Source organism: Penicillium manginii (assembly GCF_028828005.1).
Source record: "Penicillium manginii strain IBT 31320 chromosome Unknown utg000008l:1.0-3226943.0:1.0-3228205.0, whole genome shotgun sequence".
Lineage (NCBI taxonomy): Eukaryota > Fungi > Ascomycota > Eurotiomycetes > Eurotiales > Aspergillaceae > Penicillium > Penicillium manginii.
In genome coordinates this window covers 3,145,005-3,172,329 of record NW_026643109.1, presented here as the reverse complement: position 1 = coordinate 3,172,329, position 27,325 = coordinate 3,145,005, and the positions used below count along the sequence as shown (strand labels likewise).

Sequence of the window (27,325 nt, the reverse complement as noted above, 5' to 3'; positions counted from 1 at the left end):
CCGTACAGCTCATTGCGCCATCCTTTCCACCGAAATTTAGGGGTTTTCCCGGGCTTTGTTACAAACCTGACCATCGTCGTTTGGTCATCAAAACGGTGTGCTGTTATCGAAGACATGCGGATTTAGGGTGATGCATGAAACTCCGCCGCTGTGGCCTTGCGACGACTTCGCATCGTGAACATTTGGTGCTCAACGTTGCGCAACAGTCACACCCCAGTTGTCAACAAGAATTGGCTTTATCTCAAAATTTGTGCGTGCATCTATTATATTCCGAGGACAAACTCTGTGGCATGAACTCGAGGCTGTACGTGATCGGCTTGTTGGGTCGAGTCCATGATGCTATTTCCGGCCGACTCTTCTAGCTGACCGCGGTGGAACGCGTTTCACCTGTGTTGAGATAGGTAGTTGTAGTGTTCTTGTTGAGGTTACTATCAAAAGTGGGAATATATCTATCTATTCCAACCATTGCTACAATGAAGACGCGTGAGATGTTTTTGGCCCGTACGGGGCACCTGCAGTCCGAACATGGTGATGTAGGTCTCCTTGACAGAAGACTACAGCGCCGCGAGGGCTGCAGGCGGGCCCGTAGCACTCCGTATATTTCAGGAGGAAGTAAAGCTATGCGGAAGCATACTTAGTACATACATGAGGGTTCCGCGGTGGGCGGGAAGAAACCGCTGCGAAGAGAGCCCAACTCTCCTTCGAAACGGCAATGTTCCTTTCGAAGGAGAGGATATACGAGCAATATCTGTGTGCGATTATAAGCACGGAATATCGTGGACCCGACGCAAGGGGGAGGGGCTCTCCGCAACAATCCCGAATAGAACATATCATCTATTCCAACCATTGCTACAATGAAGACGCGTGAGATGTTTTTGGCCCGTACGGGGCACCTGCAGTCCGAACATGGTGATGTAGGTCTCCTTGACAGAAGACTACAGCGCCGCGAGGGCTGCAGGCGGGCCCAAATGACCCGATGGGCCAAATAAGGATGGTGGAGGGGCTGGTGGTGAGGAAGAGGAGACCGGAGTTGGATGACCGGTCTGGAATTGACGGTTCCAGGTGTACAGTGTTGTTGGGGGCGTCGTGAAGTAAAGACGGAAAGCTTCGGAAGACCATCTTCCGAGGGCTTGAATGTGGTCACTTCTCAGGCCCGAATCGTGGGCGTGTTGGGCTGCCCCTTTTCTGAAACTATGACCTTTTAGTCCTGTGGTATCTTCCCCAGAGCGTTTGAGCTTGGAGATAACGGCGCGTTGAAAGGCGGCTGAGGTGAATGGCCCGGAGGAGAGCGTAAACAAAGGAGCAGTTGAAGGTTGTGAATCATGAAGGAATAGCTTAGAAAGTCCCTCAACGGGGCAGGCCGCGTCGTTTGTCGCTGCAAGGACAATATTAACACCTTCGTGGTTTCGGTCGGTCTTGCTTCTCTTTAAAGTGAGGAGGACGTGGTCCATGGTAGGGGAGAATCTGATATCCCCCCGGGTTAACTTAGTAGCAACAAAGATTTGCGTATTCCTATGCTCAGCAGCTGAGTATGTAAATTCCCCGAACCGAAGAAACCCGGCGAAGGCAACCCGGGCAGCCACGGCAAGATTGAGATCGTCTCTCTGGGGCCCTGAGAGCCTCAGTGGCTGGGCAGGTAGATGTGAAATATTCCCTGATAGGGTTATAATTGAGGTGCGTGGGATTGGATTGCGAACCCGCTTTTGGCGCGGGGGTTGCAGCCGGCGAGCACCATCGACCATACGACGAAAATGCTTGGCGTGGAGGTCAAAAATTGCATCGGAAAGACCGTTGTCGACGTGGTACGCGCGGAGCGCTGAGAGCTCAGACATAGCTGTATCGGGCTTCACTGGTGGGCTCCCACCTGCGCCCAGCAGTCGTTCCGTGAGCCAAGTGTAGATCGCTGGTGCTGTTGCTGGCCATGGCTGTAATCCATTGAGGGCGCAGCTACGGGTGTATGAGCGCTGTGCGGAGCGGTACCCTTTTCTTGTTCCCTCTGCCAGACCATTCCAGACCAGCTTAGCATGACCAGCACTCACGAAAATAGGCTGGCTGGAGAACCAGGCTGGCGGAGCAAGGGAAAGGAGCTCGTCCACTGTGGGCAAATGTCAGCGATGGAACCATAGTCGGAACGGGATAATGCGTCAGCTAGTAGGTTTTCTGATGAAGGTAGCCAGTGTGGCTGGATTTCTATGTCAAGGGCGGCTGCTATACTGAAAAGCATGAGCAGTTGGCGATGGGCCGGCCCGCGGAGTGCCTGCTTAGACAGGCCATGGAACGCGACGGCACTGTCCGTAAAAGCGAGGACACGATGATGAGCCCAATGGAGGCTGTGTAGAAGGAAGGCCTGCAGAATTGCGGTAACCTCCTTGGTGTTGATGTGGGCCTCGCTAGCGCAGACGGAGGAGGCGTCCACAATAGCGGCGTGAGTGGAAGGCAGGTAAGGTGCTGCAGACAACCAGTCTCCGGCGGAGTCCCGTGAGGGCGCAAAAAAGAAGAAGAGGCCCAGACCGGAGTCACACGCGTCTGTGTAGAGGGCAACTAGGGGGGCGGCTCTTCTTAAAGAAATGGATTCCGTTGAAAAACGGGATTGTGTCCGTCCACCACGCGAGGTCCTCGCGGCTATCATGGGATAGGCGGCGGAGAGAGCGCTGGTGAGGTGGGAAAGATGCGAGGTCGCTGTAGAGCGACTGGAGGCGGGGTCTGCCAAGACGAATGACCATTGAGCAGTGTTGGAGGAAACCGATCACACGTTGCAAGGCTTTATGCGAAACACGATTTTGCTGTAATAGCGACGCGGCCTCAGAAGATGCGCGTGTTAGCTTATCGCGAGGCATGCGGGCCTGTAGAAGTGTTGTGTCGATTTCGATCCCAAGCACATTGACCACGGTACCCGCGGCGTCTTTGGTGTTATTCCTTGGGATGCCTAGTGCATCTGTAAGAGGAATGTATACGGTATTGAACTCGGCGATAGCCTGAGAAACATCTCCTACAGAAGGAGGAAAAACAGTGATAAAATCGTCAAGGTAATGGACGATAGAGGCCCCAGGTAAGTAGGCAGTCAGAAGCCAGTTGAGACCCTCAGCAAAGAGATTAAAGATGAAGGGTGCAGTTGCAAGACCAAATGGAAGGCAACACTCCATGTATGTCTTGCTATCCCACGAAAAGGCTAGGAGAGGCCGGTCGGCCGGTGCGACGGGGATATTGCGGAAAGCATCTTTGATGTCGCGTTTGATGATAAAGCATCCTCGTCCAGAGGTGCGGGTGAGTTCGAAAATGTGATCTATGGAGATGTATTGTATGGCAGAGGCGATAGCCGGGATAGACTCGTTGACACTGCACCCTGGCGGGTAGGAAAGGTCATGGATACGGCGCCAGCTTCCGTCTTGTTTAGGTACGAGCCCTAGTGGAGACACAACAGCGGGACCAGTGCAAACTTGCACTCGACGATTTGACAGGTCATCGGAGAGCTTTTGGGTGATAATAGAGGGTTCCTCAATATGGTGATTAGATGTTCGGCGGTCTGTCGGCTGGCCCGTACAACCAAGGCGGCAGCCGAATGTGAGAATACCGCTGCAAATAGTCCCTAGATCGCCAGGATATCGTTCAAGGAGAGTTTCCCACACTGAACTGATAAAAGGGGAAGCAGAATCACGCAGGGGCGGGAGAGAAGAGTCAAAGATCTCAAACTGAATAGAAGTGTTGGGACGCGGGGCTGGCCAGCTGGTTGGCGGTGATAGCGTTTGAAATATATCAAGGCAGACCGCGGCGTGGTCCTAACTCGCTGGTTTCACTTTGCAGCTTATCATAGAGTGTTCGTTGCCACACTTAGAGCAGACGTGCCTACGGTGACATGTTCGCCAGTGACAGCCAGCAAAAGAGTTGAACTTTTCACAGATGACAGAATCGTTGTTTGAGGCGGCGGTTGAGCGCGTTGACCGTGTGGTTGGGGTAGTCGGCGCTGTCTTTGCTGGGAGCACGTTATCCGGGCGTAGGTAGGAGCTTTCGAGAGCTTTCCCAATTTCCCAGTCGCCAAGAGAAACGGCAAGGTCGCCTTTATCGACGACCATCTGATGGTGGTCTAAGGCCATTTGCAGAATACACTCCTGCCACTTATATGCCCTGGCAAGGTCACAAATACGGCGGTGGAAAAGGACCATTCCACTGATGCATAGTGAGTGCTTGGCAGCGAAGAAATCACACCAGATGGCGATATAATTGCTAAAGCAGTGGGCCCACAGGGATGCGTCATTGCCCCAGTCCTTGATTGAAACCACCTTGCGGAATTGCAGGCCAGACGATGTGGACTTCAAGTCGAAGGACTCGCCATCCGGTGCCGAGGCTTTGAATTCGGGGCTGCGAAGTTTTATGAGGTCCTTCTTTGGGCGGAAGGTGTGTTCAAAAACGGCTATAATGGCAGCACGGTCGAGACCGGGGAAGCGGGGGAGGACTGGCAAAACAAGAGACGGAACCCTACCGTCGTCGATATCCTCCTCTGTGGTGAGATCTATACGTGGGCGCTTACGCTGCCCGTCGCCCGCAACGAGGGAAGCGGACACTGTGGACATAAATGAATCGCGTTGGGTATCAGAGAGAGAATTCCAAATATACTCCGGTGGATAGAACGAGGAGCCCAGGGTGGTCTGTCCCCCAGGAGTAGTACTGGGGGCCTCGGAACTATGTCGCACCATTGCAAGAGGAACTCTTGAAGAAGAAACCGCTGCGAAGAGAGCCCAACTCTCCTTCGAAACGGCAATGTTCCTTTCGAAGGAGAGGATATACGAGCAATATCTGTGTGCGATTATAAGCACGGAATATCGTGGACCCGACGCAAGGGGGAGGGGCTCTCCGCAACAATCCCGAATAGAACATATCATTTATATGTCCATCGCTAGTCCCGCCATAAGCTTTGACCACCGCGATACTCAACAGCCACATCTATCTACCAGCCCCTAGATCAGGGTATTATCCAAAACCTCAAGTATTATTATCACAAGAGCTGGATGTATTGGATGATACAAAGGCGGTCCAAAAGTTTGAAGACATCGCGCTATTTTTTAGCGCGATTTTCGCGTCACCCCCCCCCCCACCCATCTTCTTCAACTATCCCCTACACCACCAATATGCGTCGGTTTGGCACTGAAATAAGTGGCAATCGAAGGCCAGGGGGTGAGCTTTCATCTGAGGCCCGCGCAGCTATTATATACGCTCATGAATGTGGTGTATCACCTACTAAAATGGCTGCTGAGTTCAACGTCGCACGCTCAACAATATACATACTCTACAATCAAACGGTTCCGAGAGCACCAAACGCTCAAATCACCGCCTCGTCCAGGTGCCCCTAAAGTCTATAGGTACTCTACTATCAAATACACCTGTTTACTTGCACGCCGTGAGTCTTGGCTAAGCCTTAGTGAGCTGAGCGCCCGTATACCCAGTCATCCATCTCGATCAACAATCAAGCGATTCCTACGTTCAAAATTCCTCTAGAGCTATCGAGCAAGACGTTGTATCCCAATTTCGAGGGAGAACGCCCGCAAATGAGTCCGATTTTGCCGAAATTGGAGGGCTGAACGCTACAATTCCCAACTACAAAGCTTCATCTTTTCCGACGAATGCAGCGTTCAACGTATTCCTAATTTAAACGGCCAATACGTTACCCGGCTTAGAGAAGAAGCTTACCGGCAGGGAATGGTGCAAGTTAAGGTTCATGTGAAGGATATTTGTCAAATGGTTTGGGCTGGAATATGGCTCAGAGGACGTACAAAACTTGTGATTATGGAGCGTGACTTTTCAGAAGGACAGCAAGGTTGCGGAGGTGGTTATACAACGAAACCCTACCTGAAAGCGCATGAAGAAGGGTTTATTGAACACTATGAACCTGGAACTATATTTCAGCAAGATAACGCTAAAATCCACCGCTCCTATGTTGCTCAGCGATGGTTTGAACGTTATGGTATACACGTTATAGAATGGCCGCCACGCTCGCCAGATCTCAACCCTATTGAACCCGTGTGGCGTATGCTCAAACGTAAATTATATGAGCTCTATCCTAATCTACTACATTGTGGTACATCTGAGGCAGATTGGAAGCTATTTAGGGAGTGTATATCGGAGGCCTGGGATGCGCTAGATCAAAATAGAATTGATAGTATAATTAGATCGATGCCTCAGCGTGTAAACAAGACTCGTAAGGCACGTGGCTACTATACTTGGTTTTAGCAATTGAAATTTTGTTATATATTTTGTAATTGATGATTCTATATTATAGCAAAATTTGGTGCAATAATATTGCATATTGCATGCAAGATATATATTTGAATGTAAGGTGGGTAAAATGGCAGAATTACCCGATTAGGCGGTGTCTTCAAACTTATGGCCCAAGATGGTATCTCAACAATATTCGCATTCCTTAATTCCTTTCGGAGCCCTACCGGGATCCAGCAAGTGAAAATTATTGACAATTTATTTTTTCAGCGACTCCCTTAATTATTATCAACGGTACCCTCCAAGGACTCCTTGAAGTGATTTCCTTCAAAGACTCCCTCCAACTTACTAAACCCTTGAACAGTCACTCAATTTTGATGCGGCCTGTTGGGCAAGAGTTGGCAACCGGAAGACGTCAGCTACCGTAAGCGCCAGACCGCCCTTGCGGGTGACACTGATGAGCTTCATCGCCGCGATTGAGTCACCACCAAGGTGGAAGAAGTTGTCATCCGCGCCAATAGTATGGGGCCTGGTATTTAATACCTGTGCCCATAGCTGCTGCAGTGTCCGCTCCATTAGGGTGGCAGGGGGGCGTTTGGCTACTGTAAGGCTGTGGTATGCCTCGATCTCTGCTCGAGAAAGGCTGGCAGCCCGGTCTCGCAGCTGGCGACGATCAATTTTGCCAGTAGCTGTCAGCGGCACAGCAATCAAGGGAAGGAAAAGCTCTGGCACCATATAGGCTGGCACGACATTATAGAGGTTAGCCTTGGCAGTAGGGATATCCGCGCGGAAGGCATTAGTAGGCGCAGCCAGGATATCTTCTATATTGCTGTTAGAGGCAGCATTGCCTGGCGATTCTTGGTGTAGCCTGTCTGTCTGGACAAATACCACTAGTAACGGTGGCCGCCCAGCCTCTGCTGATGTGACTATCTCGGCCACCACATTGCGCGCCTGCGGGAAGCACTGCTGCACATGGTGCTCCACTTCACCCAGCTCGATACGCTGGCCACGGAGCTTGACCTGTGTGTCCCTGCGCCCAATAAAGCGCAGCGACCCGTCCTCCGCGTACTGCACTAGGTCGCCTGTCTTATACAACCGTCCGCTAACATTTCTCCCACGGAATTGGCGTAGCCAAGCCGGCGGGTCGATAAACACCGCCTTCGTCCGCTCCGGATCGTTGAGGTAGCCACGCCCGACAATTGGTCCCTCAATCAGCAGCTCACCCACGGCTCCGATTGGTACCAGTCTCTCATGGCTCTCGCAATCTACCACCCAACATGCACATCCTATCGCATGGCCAATATTCCCCCGATCTGAGCGTTCATTCAGCCTTGTCTGAACAGTGGCTGATACAGAACATTCAGCAGGCCCATAGGCATTTATTAGTTGAACATGTGGACTGCAGCTTTTCATTGCAGCAGCGGAGACAGTTTCACCCCCAACAGCCACTGTTTGTAATACCTGAAGGCTCTCATGTGTCAATGTGCTCAACAAGGATGGAGTAATGTTAGCACAACTGATCTGGTATGCCCCTATGGCGGCGTTGATATCAGTCTGCCGGGAGGACTCGAAGGGCATGCAGACACATGCGCCAGCTATCAGTGACATGAAGACATCCATAATGCTAATATCAAAGGCGTATGACGAGAACTGGAGGATATGCGATTGACTTGTAAGGCGGAGAGCGTCCATATATGGTAGCACGCTGGAGCAAAAGCTAGCATGCGGGATAACCAGTCCTTTAGGGGTACCAGTGGAGCCAGAGGTAAACACGGCATACAACGCGTTCACTGGGCTGACGGAAGACGGGACAATTAGGCTGCTCCTGTCCCGCCATGTAGTGTCACTAACCCCAACAGACACCACAGTTACTAGACGGTCCGCCACCAGATGCGCCGCCATTGCTTTGTTGTGCGCCGATGCTATGATTAGCTCAGCCGACACATCTCGGCAGATCTTCCGCAGCCGCGCCTGCGGATACGATGGGTCCAACAACACAAACGCGCCGCCCGCCTTTACCACCCCAAGCATTGCCACTGTCGTCCACCGCGACTTTTCGAAGCATAGCGGCACGAACACCTCAGGCCCTACCCCACGCTCGACTAGATGCGCTGCCAGCGCCGAAGACAGTGCATCCAGCTCGCCATATGTCAGGTCACCATCCCACGCGCACACAGCCGGCGCCATCGGCTGGGCTCGGCACCGTTCCTCAATCAGCTCGTGCACGCATCGCTCCATCCGCTCAGGCACCTCTCCATTCCACTCCTTCAGTTGCCTCCAATCCTCGCGGCTTATCTTGCTCAGATCTCCGATTAGCTTGTTCGGCTGCTGATAAATATGTCCCATCATATGTGCCAGTTGGTAAAGCATTCGCTGCACTTCTGTGGTCGTGATCGTCTGCGGATCATATGTCGCCTGTACGCTCACCGAGCCGCTCTCGGATTCACACAGGATAGTAAGTGCGTAAGTCATGAATGCGTCTTGTTCAGCGAGGATATCCGGTTCTGTAAACAGGTCCGGTATGTCATCTCTTTGGCGCGGCTGGATAACCAGCAGGTTTTGGAACCGGCAAGCCGCCGCCGCCTCATCGCTCAGACGGCGGATATTCTGCAGGCCAGTCTGCTCAAACGCCATCATCTCGATTGATTGATCCTGCACTCGCTGGAGGGCCTGAGTTATGGTGGCATCCCTGTCCAGCCAGACGCGGAGAGGGACGGTGGCGATGGTCGGTCCGGTCATCTGCTCAATGCCCGACACCGGCGCCCCACGGCCCGTGACAGTCAGTCCAAAAACGATGTCGCTGGTATTGGAATACTGCGAAAGGGTCAAAGCCCAGGCCAGCCGAAGCTTGGTGGACACTGTAAAACCGTCCACCGGGCCGTGGGGCAAGCTTATCGTATGCGTGGCGGACATGGTTGGATTCGGAGTGTATGCCGGCGTCGGCAGCGGTGGGAAACAAGAAGCTTCCAGCTCGGTGAACTTTGACCGCCAGAAGACATCCGCATCAGCCTTTGTCTTTGAGTCGCAGAGATACGCTATAAACGGGCTGAAAGGTCGGGGCTTTAACAGGTCGCCCCGGATGGCCGCTGCAGCCTGCACCAGAAGCAGCGGCAGAGACCAGGCGTCGTACAACGCGTGATGCATCGTCAGGATGAACCGTGGTCCCTTCTTCGAGCTTCGGTTCGTGACGACGACCGCCTGGACTAGGGGTTCGCCCAGCCCGAATGATGATGTGGCTTTTGCCAAATACGTTTCCTCATCGTCGTAGAGCACCCACGGAAGCTCGCCTGGCACAACTGCCTGGAAGCTTCCCAGCGGGTCGCGCGAGATGATCCTCGTACTGAGAATAGGATTGGCGATGGCCACCGTGTTCCATGCAGCTCGGAAGTGAACCAGCTCGGTGTCAGTCGGGATGCGATAAGAGAAGTGGGCAATATAGGCCCTCGCTGTCTTGGCTGTGAGGGCAATGAGACCCTCCTGCAGGGCGGTGCAGGGGTAAATGTCGGTAATCTGGCCGCGACAGACCTGGCATTGGTCGATGGCCAGTTGAACGACAGCATCGTGCACGCCACCGCGTTCCAGTAGAGAGAACGGGGACGGAAGATTGGAGATGTGCGAGGGCGTCCCCGACGTCGACTGGGCAACACGTGCCAAATCCGACAGTCTCGGCTGGTGAAACACATCGACCACGGTAAGTGCGAGACCTCCCTCGCGGACAACGCCAATAAGCTTCATCGCTGAGATCGAGTCACCACCAAGGTGGAAGAAGTTGTCGTCAGCGCCAATCGTTTGGGGCGCGATATTTAATACCTGCGCCCATAGCCGCTGCAATGTCTGCTCCATTAGGGTGGCAGGGGGGGCGCTTGGCTACTGTAAGGCTGTGGTATGCCTCGATCTCTGCTCGAGACAGACCGGCAGCCCGGTCTCGCAGCCGGTGACGATCAATTTTGCCAGTAGCTGTCAGCGGCACAGCAATCAAGGGAAGGAAAAGCTCTGGCACCATATAGGCTGGCACGACATTATAGAGGTTAGCCTTGGCAGTAGGGATATCCGCGCGGAAGGCATTAGTAGGCGCAGCCAGGATATCTTCTATATTGCTGTTAGAGGCAGCATTGCCTGGCGATTCTTGGTGTAGCCTGTCTGTCTGGATAAACACCACCAGCAGCGGCGGCCGCTCAGCCTCCGTCGGCGTGACTATCTCGGCCACTACATCGCACACCCGCGGGAAGCACTGCTGCACGTGGTGCTCCACTTCACCCAGCTCGATACGCTGGCCGCGGAGCTTGACCTGCGTGTCCTTACGCCCGACAAAGCGTAATGACCCATCCTCCACATACTGCACCAGGTCGCCTGTCTTGTACAATCGTCCGGTAACGTTCCTCCCACGGAACTGGCGTAGCCAAGCCGGCGGGTCGATAAACACCGCCTTCGTCCGCTCCGGATCGTTGAGGTAGCCACGCCCGACAATTGGTCCCTCAATCAGCAGCTCACCCACGGCTCCGATCGGGACTAATCTCTCGTGGCTTTGCATGTCTGCTACCCAGGCAACACAGTCTGTTGCGTACCCGATATTCTGAGGGTCTGTACCTGGCTTCATGCTTGATAGTATAGTACTCACAACACTGCATTCTGCCGGTCCGTAGGAATTTATCAGCTGTACCCGGGAAGCCCAAACCTCAACGTCTGCCTTCGACATCTGCTCCCCTATCAGAGCCAAAGTTTGTAAGTTCGGCACAGCTTCGGGCTCTAGGATTTTGATCAGCGACGGGGTAAGATGCGCCCAGTTCACCTGGTAGTTCGTGATTGTCAGGGCCAAGTCATTTCTTCGTTCTGTGTCAGACGGAACACAAATTGACGCGCCAAAGATTAAGGTGGTTAATGAGTCAGCAATGCTAACGTCAAATCCATATGAAACAAATTGAAGTACTCTTGACCGGCTGGACAGGGACAGACGTTGACCGTGGGACAATGCACTCGTGGAGTAAGCGCTATGGGGGATGACCGCTCCTTTGGGGGAGCCAGTGGAGCCGGAGGTGAAGACGGCGTAAAGCGCATTGTCGGGCGCCACTGCAGAGCCTGCCCAGTTGATGATATGTTTCCGCCATACTGTCTCGTGGTCGCCTACCACTACTACCTGCGCTGCCAGGTCTGCCGCCATAGCCCTGTTGTGCACCGATGCCACAACTAGCTCAGCCGACACATCTCGGCAGATCTTCCGCAGCCGCGCCTGCGGATACGATGGGTCCAACAACACAAACGCGCCGCCCGCCTTTACCACCCCAAGCATTGCCACTGTCGTCCACCGCGACTTTTCGAAGCATAGCGGCACGAACACCTCAGGCCCTACCCCACGCTCGACTAGATGCGCTGCCAGCGCCGAAGACAGTGCATCCAGCTCGCCATATGTCAGGTCACCATCCCACGCGCACACAGCCGGCGCCGTCGGCTGGGCTCGGCACCGTTCCTCAATCAGCTCGTGCACGCACCGCTCCACCCGCTCAGGCACCTCTCCATTCCACTCTCTTAGCCGCTTTTGGTCTAATTCGCTTAACAGTGATACTCTGGCGATTTCTTCGCCCTCCATAATGCCAGACACCGCTTGGTACAAATTGTGTGCTATTTCTGTGGCTTGTCTCTCAGATACGGTCGCCGTCTCATAACGCAGCGCCGCGGTCAGACGACGGCCTTTTGTTCTACATTCGATCATGACATCGTACTATTACAATGTCAGCTTGTGTGATTATGGGGTAATGATCCTCGTGACGCTTCTTGCCCTCAGGATCACTGATGGAAATTTCCTCACCTCGCTCGGCAGGTAAGATTCCATCTCTAGAATCGCCAGACTCCCTTCTCCCAAGTCATTGCCTTGACTTTCCTCCGAGAAGAATGTCATACATGTGTTGAACATCGACTTTTCTGCGAGGTCCATTGAGTGGAAAAGGTCGGATAACGAGAAGTGCTGGTAAGTCAATCCCGCTGCAAAATCCACTTGGAGCTTACTCAGTATCTGCAAGGGTGTCCTGAACTCATTGAAATCCAAGCGACAGATTAACATGTTTATGTATGGGCCCACGGCGTCTTCTATTCTAGATACCGGAGTTCCTCGCCCCGACGCGAGGTAACCAAAGCACACCGAGTTCAGCCCTGTGAAAGCTCGCAGTACCAGTCCCCAAGCAAGCTGAAGGACATTCGATACTGTGAAACCTGTATCAGCACAGAAGTCGTGGATCCTAGATACGTCTCCCAGTGGCACATGGGTATGTTGCAGTTCTATGGTGTCACCAGAAGATAATGAGGCGTTGCGCAGCCGCGGGAATACGCAGGGGCCACAGCCACCAAGATACTTCCTCCAATACTCGACGGCAGGAGCTTCACATGCACTTTGCAAAAATGCGATGTAGTCTCCGTAGCTTGCTCTCCCACAGATAGGGAGCTGGTCGTCGTATGCTAGAGTCAGGTCACGTTGCAAAATGGCCATTGAGGTGGCATCAGTAAGCACATGGCTAATTTCCAGAGCACACAAGACTCTGTCGCTGTCCGTCTCACAGACTGTGAATCGTGGTAGCGTCTCTCGCCTCTGTTTGGAGATCTGCCGGTTTGCATAGAGAGAACCACACGCATCAGCATCAGCACATCTTATGAGTGCTGTCTGCACTGCGCCAGCATTCAAAACCACCTGTATGAATGAGTGTTTTGAAACACTTTCCATAAAGATTGACCTCAGGACGGAATGGCGATGGGTCAGCTGTACCCAGGCAGCCTGGAGCCTGTCACTATCGATTTTGTGAGTGTTACCTACCGCAGTGACCTCCCAAATGAAGAATAACTGATAGGATTGAGGCTGGCGTGCCTGGCTTAGCAGCATTCCTTGCTGAATGGGTGAACATGGATACGCCGTTTCCAGATCTTTCTGGTCAAGACCGATTGCTGGCAGGCGGTGATTCAGGAGGTAGTCCAGGTCAGCGACGCTTATCTCGAGCAGTGGAAAATCTCTGGGAATGAAAATAGGCTTCCCCTGCCGTATTATTTCCACAACCTCGTCTACAGATTGCTCGCATTCGTGGGCCCAGCGCTGAAGTTCTGTGTCAGGCAGTGCGTCGCTTCGACTAAAAGAGACTTCCAGGAGATCATTGATGAGGCAAACATTAACCGCCGTGAATGCGGGAGGCAGGACATTATGTATATACCCTGGCCACTCTCCAGCCTGGAAAGACACCTGTTGCCACAGAGTACTGCCACACGCTCCTCGCCGCTGCGTAGGTGTGGCAAAGGTGAAAAGGATTATTGGCTTCTTTCTCGACAATACCGCGGCCCCGTTGACTGAAGGCGGTGTGTCCCCTCTGTTGTGGTCTTGACGACAGCTCTCCTTCGTCTGACGTAGAAAGTCTAGAAGATCGGGCTGCCCATGAGAAGGCACTTTAACATGCAAATGCGTATTAAAATGACCCACAGTCCATGAGTAATCACCACCAGAGCAGTGGTACAATTCGCGTCCATCTATTTGAGCTTTTATCGCAGGCAGCTCTCGACTTTCAAAAGTCCGTGCGAAGGAATGGAGTACCAAAGCTTGAAAGATTTCAAAGGGCTCCACCCGGAGAATTCCACTCGCTTTGGTGAGAATCGAGTGCGAAACCGTTGGCGGTATCGTGAAGTCGCTCCCAGTCGCGCGGCACTTGTGAGTGGCCAGGGAATCGTCCACCGCTGAATCTGCTACTTTTGAAGCCATAGCCTGGCGGGAAACAACGTGATGAGCACGATTGTTTTGCAACTCAGTACAGCACCATTCCCGAAAAGGCTGTGCCTTTGGCCTGTCTGACGGATTTTTTCCGCTCAGAAGGTCTTCAATATCTGCCAGAATGATCTTCCACGAAGTCTGGTCCACCACTAATTCATGGGCGAAAAGGACCAGAAACTGACTGCCTCCGTCATCACGAATATATAAAGCAGCAAATACAGGACCGTTTTTGATATCTAAAACTCGCTGAGCGGTGGCTGTAATGTCGGACACGGCTTCCTTGCTGGTTGCAGTGCGGTTGCTGTACCCATATGCTCCTCGGGGCTCGTCAACAACTCTCTGAGTCCAGTAACCCTCATCATCCTGGGCAAAACGGGCGCGCAGCATTGAGTGACGTCGGACAACCTCGTAGATTGTGGTCTCCATGAATTCAGGAGAAGTCTGCCTCTCCATTTGAAGACAAATTGTCTGAATAGGTTGACATTGGCCTCTGGATACTGCATGAATTATGTTCTGCTGGGCTGGAGATAGAAGAAACGCTGCCTCGGTATTATCGTTGAACTGCGTTGGCGTGCTTGTTTCATCCGTATTTGCGCATAGGGATAGACGGGCTATGGTTTTCTCACGAAAGATATCCTGCACAGTGATTGATATATCATGAGCTCGGCATCGAGCCGCCAAATCCATCGCCCTGATGGAGTCGCCTCCGAGTCGGAAAAAGCTCTCATTTACGCCAAAACTATCGGATCGTAGACTGAGAGTCTGTGAGACCAGCTGATGGAGAAACTTTTCAACGTCCGAGCCTGGTTTCTCTTTCTTGATTCTGGTGTCGGTAAATGAGATCAAAGCTTCATAAGACAGTTTACCTGCAGCTTCCCTCAGGGTGCGGCGGCTTACTTTCCCTGTTACTGTCAACGGTACATATTTCAAAGGGATATAAGCCTGCGGGACCATATAATCAGGTAAGAGACTACGGATGGCTGAATCCGTCGTCGCAGCATTTAGTCGGAATGCCTGATCAGAATCATCGAGGATTAGACCAGGGCCAGAATCTCCGTGAATATGCTGGTGCTCGCGGGCTTTCCCTTCTCTAGAACTAACGAATGCCACCAAGACTGGAGACGCAGTGCCTCCCACTGGGACCACCACCTCGACAATGGCCTTGGCGGCATCGCGGAAGTGGCGGCAAACGTGGTATTCCACCTCTCCGAGCTCAACCCGCTGGCCTCGAATCTTGGTCCGCAGGCCCTTGCGTCCGACATAGTTGATGGTCCCATCAGGACCATACCGAACGAGGTCGCCTGTGCGATAGAGTGTAGACGGCCCGTTATGTCGGAAAAAATGCAGCCAAGACGGATCTGTGATGAACGCTGTAGTTGTTCGCTCAGCATCACCAAGGTAACCCCGTGCCAGACAGGGGCCTTCGATGAGCAGCTCAGCAATAGCTCCGATTGGAGCGAGCAGTTCATAATTGTCAGGATTAACAAGCCAGAGGTTTGCACTGGGCGATGTGCCGATGTTTTGGACGTTCATGGTCGGTGTCATCTGCGGCTGGACTGTACATATTCCTGCCCATTCCGTCATCCCATATACCGGCACTAGATGGACAGCCCCCGCCCAATTCTCGACAATGCGCTTGCTTAAGGGCTCGCCAGCAACAGCCAACGTTCTAAGCGTGGGCATACTCTTAGGATTGAGGAAATTGACCACAGAAGGAGTCAGAAAAGCCCAATCGACCGACATCCGACGTACTGCTCCCGAAGGGTCATTGATGCGCTCAGTTTCGGAAGGAATGCAAACCACCCCTCCCGCAACCAGTGTGCAGAATATCTCGACCAAAGAAATGCCAAAGCTGTACGACGCAAACTGTAGCGCCCGACACCCAGAGCTGATCTGTAATGCCTTTCCGTGACTTACGATGCCTCCTAAAGCCTGATGCTCGACTACACATCCTTTCGGGTTCCCAGTGCTGCCCGACGTAAAGAGCACATATGCAATATGGTGTGGTTGCGCGTGGGTATGTGCAAGTGGGCCGGTATCCTGCAGTTGCCCCATAAGGGAACCAGAGATGGTGAGTATGTGGTCTGCGGCCCCTGTAAGCAACGTCGTGTATTGTTCCGATACTAAGATAAATGTCGCATGCGTCTGCGAAATGACTTGCTGCAGACGCGCCACCGGGTTGGAAGCATCCATTGGAACAAATGCAGCTCCCGCCTTGAGCACAGCCAGTATTGCCACAATCGCCCAAATAGATTTCTCGAAGCAAAGAGGCACCATCACATCAGCTCCAATCCCCGCTTTTTGCAGATGCACTGCCAATATGGTGGAAAGCTTCTCCAGCTGGGCGTATGTCATCTGGCCGTCCCAGGAGCAAATCGCTTGTGCGTCTGACTGAGCACACGATCTTCCATGGATTATTTCCGTTATTGAGCGATGATAGGAAGTGGCCATATTTCGACTGTTCCATTTCGATATATCATGCCGACTCTGCTGATCGACCAAGTCGACATCCCGTACTATCTGACCTGGATCCCGGAAAAAGCACTGGATTGCCTCTGCTACAGAGCCCGCTATGCCTCTTCCTTGTCGGTGGGAGAGGGCCGAAGTGCTGTATTCTAGCTGCATATGCACCTTCTCACCACATATTTCCATGACAAGCAACAAGTCATATCGCTGGGCCTTGCAATCTGTCAGTCTATTGCCGCCACCTTGAGTCTAGACTAAAACCGACCTGACCATCTATAACGCTGACTCTGTCATTCAGCTTCAGCTGCAGTGGTCCCCCTGTACTGTTCTTTCGGATTTCAACGCCGGTGTTGAAGTGAATGCGGCTCGAATCAAGGTCTAGAGCATATAAACTGCTGTTGCATTGAAGTAACTCTCTGATGGGGGAGTCGGGGTTCACTGTCACCGCAAGCAATTGCACGCTGTCAGGAACACAAGTGGTCATGCCAATTGTCGCACCTGACAAATTAAGACTGAAGTAAAGCACATCCATTTCAGAAAACCTGTGGAGAACGATGGACCACGCGGCGATGAGTAGAGAAGTCAGGTCGGTCCCATTACTGTCGCAGAAGGCTCTGATCTTTTGCAGGCTGTAGATAGTAATATCTTGCGACACGACGTGCGGTTCGTTTGACGTGTCACCGTCGAGGACTGGGAAGATACATGATTTGCATTCCTCCTCTGCACTCCAGGAGCGCTCCATGATTTGCTGAGGGGATGGGTAAGTATCCTGATATGATCCGCTCTCCATTTGTTGCTTTTGACTCGATATTCTCTTCACCATGTTAAGCCTTTTTGTCCTTTCTGGTTTTCTGATGTCTTTTCCTCTTCCTATTTCTCCTTTCTCTTGCGCCTTTTCAAAGCCCCACGTATGAATCAGATAGAATGAATTAACAAGTATGTGATTACTAGTTCACGAGTAACTTTCACCTCGAGTTTCGAGGGAGAAGAGAGCATCCGGGGAAGGTTGCCGTTCATATAACCCAGTTATATCGGTATCGCAAATAGACGAATCAAAATAAAATACCAGACCTAATATGGACCTACGTATTCGAGGAATTTATATTAAGTTTCGGGTCTTGATTGTAGAGTACGGTATTACGCTTAGAAAAAAAAAAATACCCGATAGCGCCTCCGCACGAGTGAAACAAGGCAGAAAAAGGTGAAAGGTGGGGGAGGAGTGACGGCTACATCGTCTCTAACAATCAAACACGGAATGGCCGAAGGCTGCAATCAGTAGTCGCGAACATTATGTCTTTTTTTTTACTTCCATCTCACAATACGTTCTCCCTTAGTCTGGTGCTATGAGCAGTGGGAGTTCGATCCACCTGTTATTGATATAAACTGGAACAAGTGCGGAGGAAACAAAGCTTACACTTATACTTTGTATTCAGCAGCACTGCGTTGTGGTGCACTCCAGATTGGGGACTTTGGTCATGTTTTTCTGGGTTACTGTATCAAAGAAACGAAAGACCCTCTCAACTTCCTGGGATTAGCTGTACCGTGCATGGCAATCTACCTCTGTTCTGTCAAGCAACGGTTGCAGTGACTAGAGATCCAGATTTGGCAATAGCACGCGCTTACTTCCTGTACCACGCGATATACCCTCAGAGTAGGTTGTTTCGTCAGAATTATTGTAGGTAACCAGATTCGTAGGCACACGCCGACAGCCAGTTACGACTCGGAATCCAAGGGCTCATGTCGCTCAGACACACCTCCTCATGTGGCAATTCGGTATGAAGTAACCATTACCAGCAACTCTGACTAGAGTCTCATGAATATTGATGTTTCCGGCAATTAGCACCTCAATAAACAATCCAAAATTTGTTCTCCTTTCTGGCCAATAGAATTATGTTATAAATATGTCGCGCAAATAATAATTAGTTACTTTGATCAAGATCTACATTGTAACCCTTGCTCAAGCGGTCAGTAGGTCAGATGCGGGTTACCCCCAATATGTGCCTATGCTTGAATCTTATATTTATTTCCACAACGTAAATCAAATAGTATGATCTTCTGACAAGTTCGGCGAATGAACAAAGGGAGAATCACAGTATAAGATGATTCAAGTGAACTATTTCGTACGACCACACACTAAAACGTGTCGACTAGGATGTATGCTGACTGGACTGTCGCTTACATGTTGGTAAGACAGTTGATGAGTAAATTGGTGTACTGAAGTAATCATGAGCCTAGTGCTTTATCTTGAATTTGTTTTTCTTCTGTGTCAAGTAGTCAAGCAATGCAGATACGCTAACCTGGCCTGAAGCTCTGCGGCAGATGACAAAGGTTCAATCCATGCGCATTCACCAGACCTGATTGTATTTCTAGAACTTATTCAGGCTTATTCCATTGCCAAATTTTTGTTTGGGCCAGGTGGATCAAGTGATTGTACAACAGTCATTTGAGACTGTACACAAAGCAAATAGGGAACTTACTTATATGGATAGGATCTGGAACTTCGGCGGAATAACTTGGAAATAGGTCTCCGTGCAACAATCAAGTTTAACCATGCAGTAGAGAGCATGGTTAAACTTGATATATTACATATCTCCCAGTACAAGGCAGACACCTTGTTAATAAGGCTTCGACCACTTAAATCCGATACTGAAAACGGATTTCCCCACTACAATAGGTATTTGCAAAATTTGCTTTCTGGCCGAATCGCAAACTCCACGCCGAAAATTTGATGCCACCAGGAAAACAACTTCATCGTCCTTGAGAATCGGGATGATACAACGTTGGAGCAGAACTGCGTATTTGGAGTTCCTTGGGATGACCCTGGATTCCTTCGGAACAAGACTGCAAGATCGTGAATATATAAGAGTTCTATAGTGTATTTTCACGCAATGCGAACTGAACACATAGACACGGTAATCGATAGTATCTCTGTTTAATCTTTTCTGTTTTGAGATATTCCGAATGCCGGTAATCGCTCTCAGCCTCTTGGGAATTGTCACACGCTATAAATATTAACTTCGCAATCTTGCTTCGTGCATGCTTTTGGTCAATCAAATAACTCAACCAATCTTTATATACCCTCGTAGTTTATTGATGACCTCACATAGTCAGGAGAAACGACGACAGTATAGTTTGGCCCTAACGGGTCAGCTTTCGCTGCGGTATTAGGCCGTGGCGTCAGATAGGGCTCGTCCGCGCTCCCTTGTAGGAGGCGATGAGTTTTGTCGGTATTGTAGTGGTTTCTATATACAGATACAACGCGGGAGGAACAAAATCGAGTTTTTACTGCGTGAGAGATGACGAGCTACAGTAGATTATGATGATGATTTCATTTACCCTACTCCTCGCGAGTAGGTTTTACCACTATACCAAGCACGAATCCGTTCTCAGCCTAGTGGATGAGGTTTATAACCAACTTTCAATTTCGAGGAGCCAGGGTAAATGAAATCCCTCCATACATCCAAGCTGTATAGCCTGACCGTAGACTGCCTGTTAGATTAACTCCTAATATATCTGTTACCGGACCTGCACTCTGGTACCTCCCTTCTTTTATATTCAATGCAAATGTCCTTAAGTGTTGGTTGTAAAGGCGCCGTCGGAATTTCTTTTATAAATAATGAAACCGGTTGGCAGTTTGATAGCCTATACGGTTTTAATGTTGATCTCCGTCTTTTGAATTGGTTCTATCACTTGCATGTCTCACACTTGCAACCCATTTCCCGGTATGCAGAAGTAAATTTCATGCGATAGGCTGACATTTTGTTGATTGCACACTCGTCAGATATTCAGTTACTTATTGTGTACCACCCCCATCAAATTGAGGGCCCTGTGTAATCTTTACTTATACGCCTCATCTATCAAACTGGTGCTGAAGTATTCATCTTCCCAACCATGGAGGTATCATATTTGGATCATAATACCGAGTCATCAACGCCCGCATGAATGAGTGTATTTCTTATGTAAAAAAAATTCCTGACTGGGAAATCGGGACTAGATACGACGGCCCTTTGTGTCGGCTGGCCTATAAGAGATAGAGATGTTGTAAATAAGGTGCTCGCAATGAGCAGCGGGTTTCCTTCTTACAGTACAGTACACGTTGGGATACTTTGACGCTCTCGTCCTGGATAATATCGTCGATTGTAAAGCCTACCCAGACGAGCAGGAGCTGGCAGCCATTATGTCTCAGGTTCGTTGCTCATTTCTTCTTACCTTTCCTCCAGATGGCCAAATGGCTGATTCCGTACAGTCCGTTGACGGGCTGTCATCTCTCATGGCCAACAACTTCTACCACAAATATCTGGATTGTTCTAGGGTCCTCGTGAACCTCAATGGGCACGTTAAAATCGGTGCGTTCATTTCTCTGGTATCTCAAAGGCAACCCGACCTAACTAGGCACCGCAGCACGGATCGATTGCTTTGTTATCCGGCAAAATGGCAGAATCTAAGCCAGTGACTTGGCACCAGTCTCGAGAATTATGATGGAATTGATGCAAAAATATGCCAAGGAAGATGGGGCAGTAGGAATTGATAATCTTGACCGCTGGAGAACTTGCCCAGCTGCGATCGAATTCCTCTGCGCGACTACTTCGGCAAACTCATTTGATGAACTAAAAGCAGTTTGTTCCCTTTGTTTTCGCTCTACAACGGTGCTCTCGAATGATCATCTCTCCATATTCTTTTTTTTCCTACTGACCATACCATAAATTTTTACACAATATTTCCGGCTGATATTAGAAGATATGTGGCTATATTCAATCACCCATCAATTCACCCAACTGCGTCAGTAGGTTTCGTCTTTTGGTGGCACTTGCAGCAAGATCAGGTGAAATAGTGCTGGTATTGTTTCACGTTGACGGGACCATGTACCTGGACGTCGTCGTCACATCTGATGGTCAGGTGATATCCCGCATAGCCTCATTGAAGTGTCGCTCTTTTGGATTTCTCAGGCAGACTCTGCGTATCTTGGTCTGCATTAATATCTGGAGCGCTTTCTGAATGAGCTTTATCTTGTTTTGCATGAACGACCTTGCTAGTTCGATTCATTTGGACGGTGAAAGATGACTCCCCGACACCCTCGGAGCTTTGTGAAGCGAGACAGATCTCGTTCTTGAGAATCATATCAACCTTCTTAATTGCCTGTAGACTCAACACAACTTTGTGCACACGTTGTCCACAAGGAGGGGTCGGCTCTCCACTGGATTGAGCAGGTGTAGTTCTGTACGAAGATTGTTCGATGATTGTTCGCGAGGCCTGGGAGCTTGCAGGCACCCAAAGATATTTAGAACCCTCAGACATGGGTGAGTTTGTGACGGCGATGCTATGAGAAACTGTAGATATTAGGAAAAGAGAGATTTTTGTTCATTTTGTACCGAGAAGGCCAAAGACGAGGGGTAGATGGGTCAATTGACAACAGGTCGCTTCCGACTCGATCTCTCATCATCATTGCCACCGAGGCCGATCTGAATACTATGGTCTAGGTCTTGTAATGAAAAGTCGATTGGAAAGACCTGATGTCTCACTTTACTAATTTAGCAAGGATATTGACATACTGTCGATTTTAAATTCGAAGTCAGCTCAAAGTACCAGTGGATTACGCCATGTCACAATCCACGGCTCCGAAAATACGAGGAAAAGCCTAGCATATCGAGTACGTAAGTCACTTCAAGCCACCGACATTCACGGTTGCACTATGTTACCATGTGCGACTAATAAATAAGTTCAAACCCCCCCAAATGCTGTCTGAAGTGAGACACCCAATGAGCAAGAGATGCATGAGCGAGTGGCAATTTAGACTGCCCAAGCATCATCTTCGACTGACCCCTCTCGGCCGAACAAATCTTATTCGGAGCCATGCAACTAGACATAATTAATGGATAATCTTTTGCGCCAAAGACAGAACTGTATCTTTGTTTTCTATCTGGGGGGGCTAAGGAAGCATCGGTAGAGTTGTATGTCGTGTCATCCGACCTGTTCAATAATGAAGCCAGCACCCAAGAGTCTCAAAAGTTCCGACGCTATGTAAAACATCAGTAGAGATATTTGATTTACTTAAGTCAATTAGCTTGGCAGCTTACGAAAATCACAGCAATGTGACACCAAAAAGTGCTCCAGGCTGCAGTACAATCATTCATGAAACTTTGATTGAAAGCCTGGACTGGTCTAGACCCCTTAGGCCTCGCAAAACCCGCCCCCAAACCTGTGTTGATTGATAAGTGATGATTTGGTATTCATATTATTGAGGGGAATTAATTGTGTTGTGTAATGTATTAGATACAAGTGGGCTGGTACACAGGTATACATGTATGCACGTAATATGGAAGTGATGTGGAGTTTATGTCACCTCATTGACCAATTTTAGAAGCACGTTAAGGAAAGCAGGATGTCTGTGTACTTTCAAGACAGTGGATCAGTCTATCATTTACATCTGCGCAAAAGTTACTGCTGATCATTCTCAATTAATTTGCACACAATCTCGAGTCACAAAAGCCTATTGATAGCCTCATCAAGACTGGCTGTCGCCAAGCTATTTTTACAGTAACATGGGCCTTGAATTCGATGCGATTGCTCTGTTCGATAAATTATGCTCAAAATTTTACGGGTTTCGGTCACCATCTGGCATGACCAAGACACAGAACATATAACAGCAGCGTTGCCAATGACGCAGTCTCATGTCAAATTGAAGTTTACTGTCTCGGCACCTCACCTTGATATCTCTTCATATTCGACGGTGGAATCTATTTCCCTGAAGAAGATCAGTGCTTCACATCGACTCCGAATTTTCCCCAAATCTCTAACATGTGCTCAAGTGAAATCGGTCAGATGCTGTATAACACAAAAGCAGATTTCTCTCTCCTGACAAAGCAGTTCAATCATCATTACACCGTTCCTGAAGCAGAAATCGAGCGACTGGGTCAACACACGATATCAGAATATAAGTTGAAGCCTCCACGTAATTTCAGCAACCGGAACACATCGCCTGCTTATTAAGCAACTGGAAGTTCCGACCCTTGTTTATTGCCCCTTGACCCTTGCGCTAGAGCTGTCCAATCCCTGCATAGCAGTGAGGATTTCGTGACAGCCACCTCGATTCAGACCAGGAAACAGAATAAAGGATTCAATATGTCAAGAATGGAGGATAAGTGGCCTCACAGTAGAGCAGTGACCACACTGAGCACCGCTGATTTTACCGGCTCAATCGGCTCGATTTTGGCAATTACATCAGAGACGACCCTCCCTTGCTATGAAGAGGAAGTTGAAGACCATTTTCTGTTTAAGGAACAAGAACGTAACAACCCTGAGCAGCAAGTGAGGGTGGCCGATGATAGAGAAGTCTTCAATTTAATAGAGAGTATGAAAGCTCTGGAACGGTCGATTTGGCACAACACGTCAATCGTGTTGTCGGGCGAATGGAACAGCAAGTCATTTACTGGCAGTACGAAGTGCCGTCATGGAAGGCCACATATTCTGGAGTACGTGACTTAAACCTAAAGTCACGCTACAAAAAGGAGATAATCGATCAATTTCTTCGGTCGAGGTGAGTCAAATTACAATGGCAATTATAAACGTTAAATTACATGCATAGGGTACGAAGTAAGTCGTTTTGTGGAGGCAATCGTGAATAAAGTTTGGAGGGTCTCGTGTCTTAGTTCAAGTAATAACAGACCAAATTCCGAAAAAAAGAGATTTCCAGGCCTAGTCTCCGACCAGACTTGATTTCATACATTACGTTACAAATCATGTCTTCTCCTAAATTAAGAAAGAGCGAAGTTGAAGCACAAGAACGTGGAACTTGCATTTACCAACACAGAAAACAGCCAACAATAGATATTGTCACATTATGAGACATCTTGTATCTGCCAAGTCAAAATTTATTAGCAAAAACGCCAGATCAGGTGGAAAACAAACTGCATGTGCTTCCATTCATTGTGAGAATTGTATATTAAACACAAGAGAGTCGCCATATAAATAGCTCACGTCAGGAAGCATAAAACTTCGTCGTAGACACATGCTATCTATCATATGGTTTACCTGAAATTTTCCGACCTAAACACCTGCCTACTCAATTCGCTTTCACCATGGCAGACAGCTCCAAGTATCATGATTTCAAAGCACATGCGACCACTGCAGTCGCCGCTGGCGGCGCAGTGTATGCAGCGGATCAACTTGTCAAATCCTTCGAACCTGATGATCACTCCACCAACACGCACATATTCAAAGCTTCTGTTGGAGCTGCCGTGGCTGTTGGTGCACTGGAACTGCTCCGTCGAGATGGAGAAGGTCTGCATACCTACCGCAAACTTTTCCAACGAAAACACCGACATCATGACTCAGATGTGCACCAATCAAGCTCAGAAAGTGTCCAGATATCCAACGCCGAGGATGTCCGCGAAAGTCGCTTGATTAAACAGGAGCAGGACTCTTCATCATCTCGTTCCTCTAGCGCCTCTTCATCCGAGTCTGGCCACAAACGTCGCTTGGCTGAGGAGCTGATGGGTGCTTACAGTCTTGGAAAACAGCTATTGGGTGACAATAAACACAAAGTGGCACATCTTGTCGCTGATGCTGTTGGGGCTGCCGCCTTGTTGAAAGAAATCAACCACCATGATCTGAGGAATAGAAAGTGACTACCTGACAGGAGATTTGAATTCCGGAGAATGCCCGTCTGTACGCGATGGGGTGGGAGGTGTCAAGAAAGGATAAATTTAATTTGAGATTGGGGCTATGGTCTCGGCTTGTGCCACATAATGTATTAATCATGGCACATGTAAAAGAACACTTCATTTCACTTTCGTCGAATAAGGTCTGACTTGAATTATTCAATGATAATAAATCGGGTAACACTGAACTCTCATCATATTCTCTGGGATTCAACAAGGGTCTTGGGTTTTTGATGCTATTCTTCAATTGGTCAAAGATGAATATTTATTGGTGACCTCACGCAGTCAAGAGGAGCAAGAAGAGTGTAGTTTGGCCATAACGGGTCACCTGTTGCTGCGGTCGTAGACCGTAGCGTCAGATAGGGCCCGTCCGCGCTCCCCTGAAGGGAGGCAGTATGTTTGTATTGTAGTGGATTCTATATACAGAGGGAAGGCGGGAGGGACAAAATCAAGACTTGACTGCGTGAGAGATGACGAGCTGCCCGCAGAGGCAAATATCTGACTCTCGTGAAGCAGTTGTGGGAGGAAGAGGCCCTCAGTAATGTCGGTGTAGATATCACGTGAGGCTACAGGCAATGTGAGGCAACCCCAATAAAACTGGTGACGCGCGCTTTCGCACGCTGTGGCCCTGAAACGATGGAAAAGAAAGGCAGGGATGAGGCAGTATAAGGAATATGGGACTTTGATTTGCTCGACAAGACACTTCACAAAGCAAGTGAGCGGTGACCAATGAGAACAAACACGACATGACTAACCGCCGCAACGCTTCGGAAGGCAGAAATATCAGTAAGCTGTTAAACGACCATTTTTACGTGTTTCGCGCAAGTATAAAGACGTATTATGTTTTTCGTTGTCTCCGAGAACGCGTCTCTGGAGCTGCTGTGGTAGCTGGTGGCGAGGGTTCGTCTTCGTCAGCACTTACTGGCCAGGTAATTTGTGTAGCGCCCTCATCCTCATCATCAAGGGAGACTGTAGCAGAGAAATCTAGTCGTGGATGGACGAAAGGAAGGGGATCGGTCAGCGAACTTGGCGCCGATTTAGTCGGGGTTTGAGGGCCTGCCCGTTGGGACCAACGGTCAACACGCTTCCGTTTACCAGTCGAGGATGGGGTAGCGGGCAAATGATGGGTTGGTGTTGGGAGGAAATGAATATCATCCGTGACGACGGCTAGTTGGCGATGTTTTTTTGTGAGGCCGAAAATGCGGCCCGTCAAGAAAACATAGGAATTGATGTTTAGTGCTGGAAAGTTCGCCCATCGCGGACCGTTTTTGAAGTACGCGGTGACTGGGAAGGTGTGATAGGTTCGAGTGGAACTGTTGTAAACAGTAGTCCGGAAACGGTAGTGAAGAAGAGTTGGCCCGCCGTTTAGTTCACCACCACGTTCAAGAACAATACCGAGAAATGTCACTGTAGGCTGAGCAGCTTCGGGGCAGTGCATGAAATATGTTTCAGTATCTTCTTCATTTCCCGGATGACTAGTTGTGTTAATTTAGCTCTGTAGCAGATAAGGTAAACTCACCGGTGCAAAGTGTGAGCATGGATAATAATATGAAATTCCTCATCATTGTCAGAAGTAGTCAGGAAAGATCCTGAGGAATAGACAAAAGTGTTTGGCTTATAAAGGTCAGGCTGGTTACCCTCATTAAAAAACCTGATCAGAGTGGGAATCTCATCGTGTTCGACATCCTCTGATTGAATGTCCTTTAAAGGTATGTTGAGGGAGATACGGAGCTGCATGGACTGCCCCTTACCAGGGCGTGTAGGGTCCGGTTCGATATGTTCGACAAAGTCCCGAATATGAATAACAGCCGGGTAAGTTGAATTTGAAGGCATAACGTTGTCTGGTGTAGATAAAGATCACCCAGGAAAAGTAGCCGAAATAGAGTATGCTCGTTCTAGCGGGGTTTATAGGGTGATTGTAGGTTAGAAGGAGAAGCAGGCAAGAGAGACTCTTGTTTATCTAGGTAAGATATGTTTTGGAGAGAGATCCCTGTTTTAGATACGAGCAGAAATATGACATGTTCTAAATGTATCTCACCGCTGGTTTCATAAAGAAAATTAGTGGATTACTTTAAGCTTTGTCAGTTACGCATGTAGCACGTGGAAGTAAATGATTTGCGGAGGTGTTAGACTCATTGGTGTAGGGTAATGATCTACTATTGGTAGTTTCGGTCAGCTCCCTTTCGCCTATAGCATATATATGAACGTATAATGATAGATAGAAGAAGTGATCATCGCATCTATAGAGAACTACTATAGG

General features: G+C 49.5%; 6 protein-coding genes across 6 annotated transcripts; 2 read left to right on the top strand and 4 right to left on the bottom strand.

The window, feature by feature from the left end:
• Positions 1-935: 935 nt before the first annotated feature.
• On the bottom strand, positions 936-4,691 carry N7533_011751 (uncharacterized protein; the record flags this gene model as incomplete). The annotated part of the gene is made up of 4 exons (XM_057108401.1): positions 936-2,095; positions 2,215-2,555; positions 2,608-3,689; positions 3,903-4,691. 4 exons carry the CDS (start codon positions 4,689-4,691, stop codon positions 936-938), a joined length of 3,372 nt encoding a protein of 1,123 aa, XP_056955779.1.
• A 1,864-nt stretch (positions 4,692-6,555) lies between these two features.
• Positions 6,556-17,150, bottom strand: N7533_011750 (acetyl-CoA synthetase-like protein; the record flags this gene model as incomplete). The annotated part of the gene is made up of 4 exons (XM_057108400.1): positions 6,556-10,032; positions 10,079-11,923; positions 12,011-16,621; positions 16,674-17,150. 4 exons carry the CDS (start codon positions 17,148-17,150, stop codon positions 6,556-6,558), a joined length of 10,410 nt encoding a protein of 3,469 aa, XP_056955778.1.
• A 3,343-nt stretch (positions 17,151-20,493) lies between these two features.
• On the top strand, positions 20,494-20,887 carry N7533_011749 (uncharacterized protein; the record flags this gene model as incomplete). Its single annotated transcript, XM_057108399.1, has 2 exons — positions 20,494-20,771; positions 20,801-20,887. Exons 1-2 carry the CDS (start codon positions 20,586-20,588, stop codon positions 20,885-20,887), a joined length of 273 nt encoding a protein of 90 aa, XP_056955777.1. The 5' UTR covers positions 20,494-20,585.
• A 435-nt stretch (positions 20,888-21,322) lies between these two features.
• On the bottom strand, positions 21,323-21,703 carry N7533_011748 (uncharacterized protein; the record flags this gene model as incomplete). Its single annotated transcript, XM_057108398.1, has 1 exon — positions 21,323-21,703. The coding sequence occupies one exon, from the start codon at positions 21,701-21,703 to the stop codon at positions 21,323-21,325; it is 381 nt and encodes a 126-aa protein (XP_056955776.1).
• A 2,780-nt stretch (positions 21,704-24,483) lies between these two features.
• Positions 24,484-25,032, top strand: N7533_011747 (uncharacterized protein; the record flags this gene model as incomplete). The annotated part of the gene is made up of 1 exon (XM_057108397.1): positions 24,484-25,032. One exon carries the CDS (start codon positions 24,484-24,486, stop codon positions 25,030-25,032), a length of 549 nt encoding a protein of 182 aa, XP_056955775.1.
• Positions 25,033-25,903: 871 nt separating this feature from the next.
• On the bottom strand, positions 25,904-26,898 carry N7533_011746 (uncharacterized protein; the record flags this gene model as incomplete). The annotated part of the gene is made up of 2 exons (XM_057108396.1): positions 25,904-26,540; positions 26,585-26,898. 2 exons carry the CDS (start codon positions 26,896-26,898, stop codon positions 25,904-25,906), a joined length of 951 nt encoding a protein of 316 aa, XP_056955774.1.
• Positions 26,899-27,325: the final 427 nt, after the last annotated feature.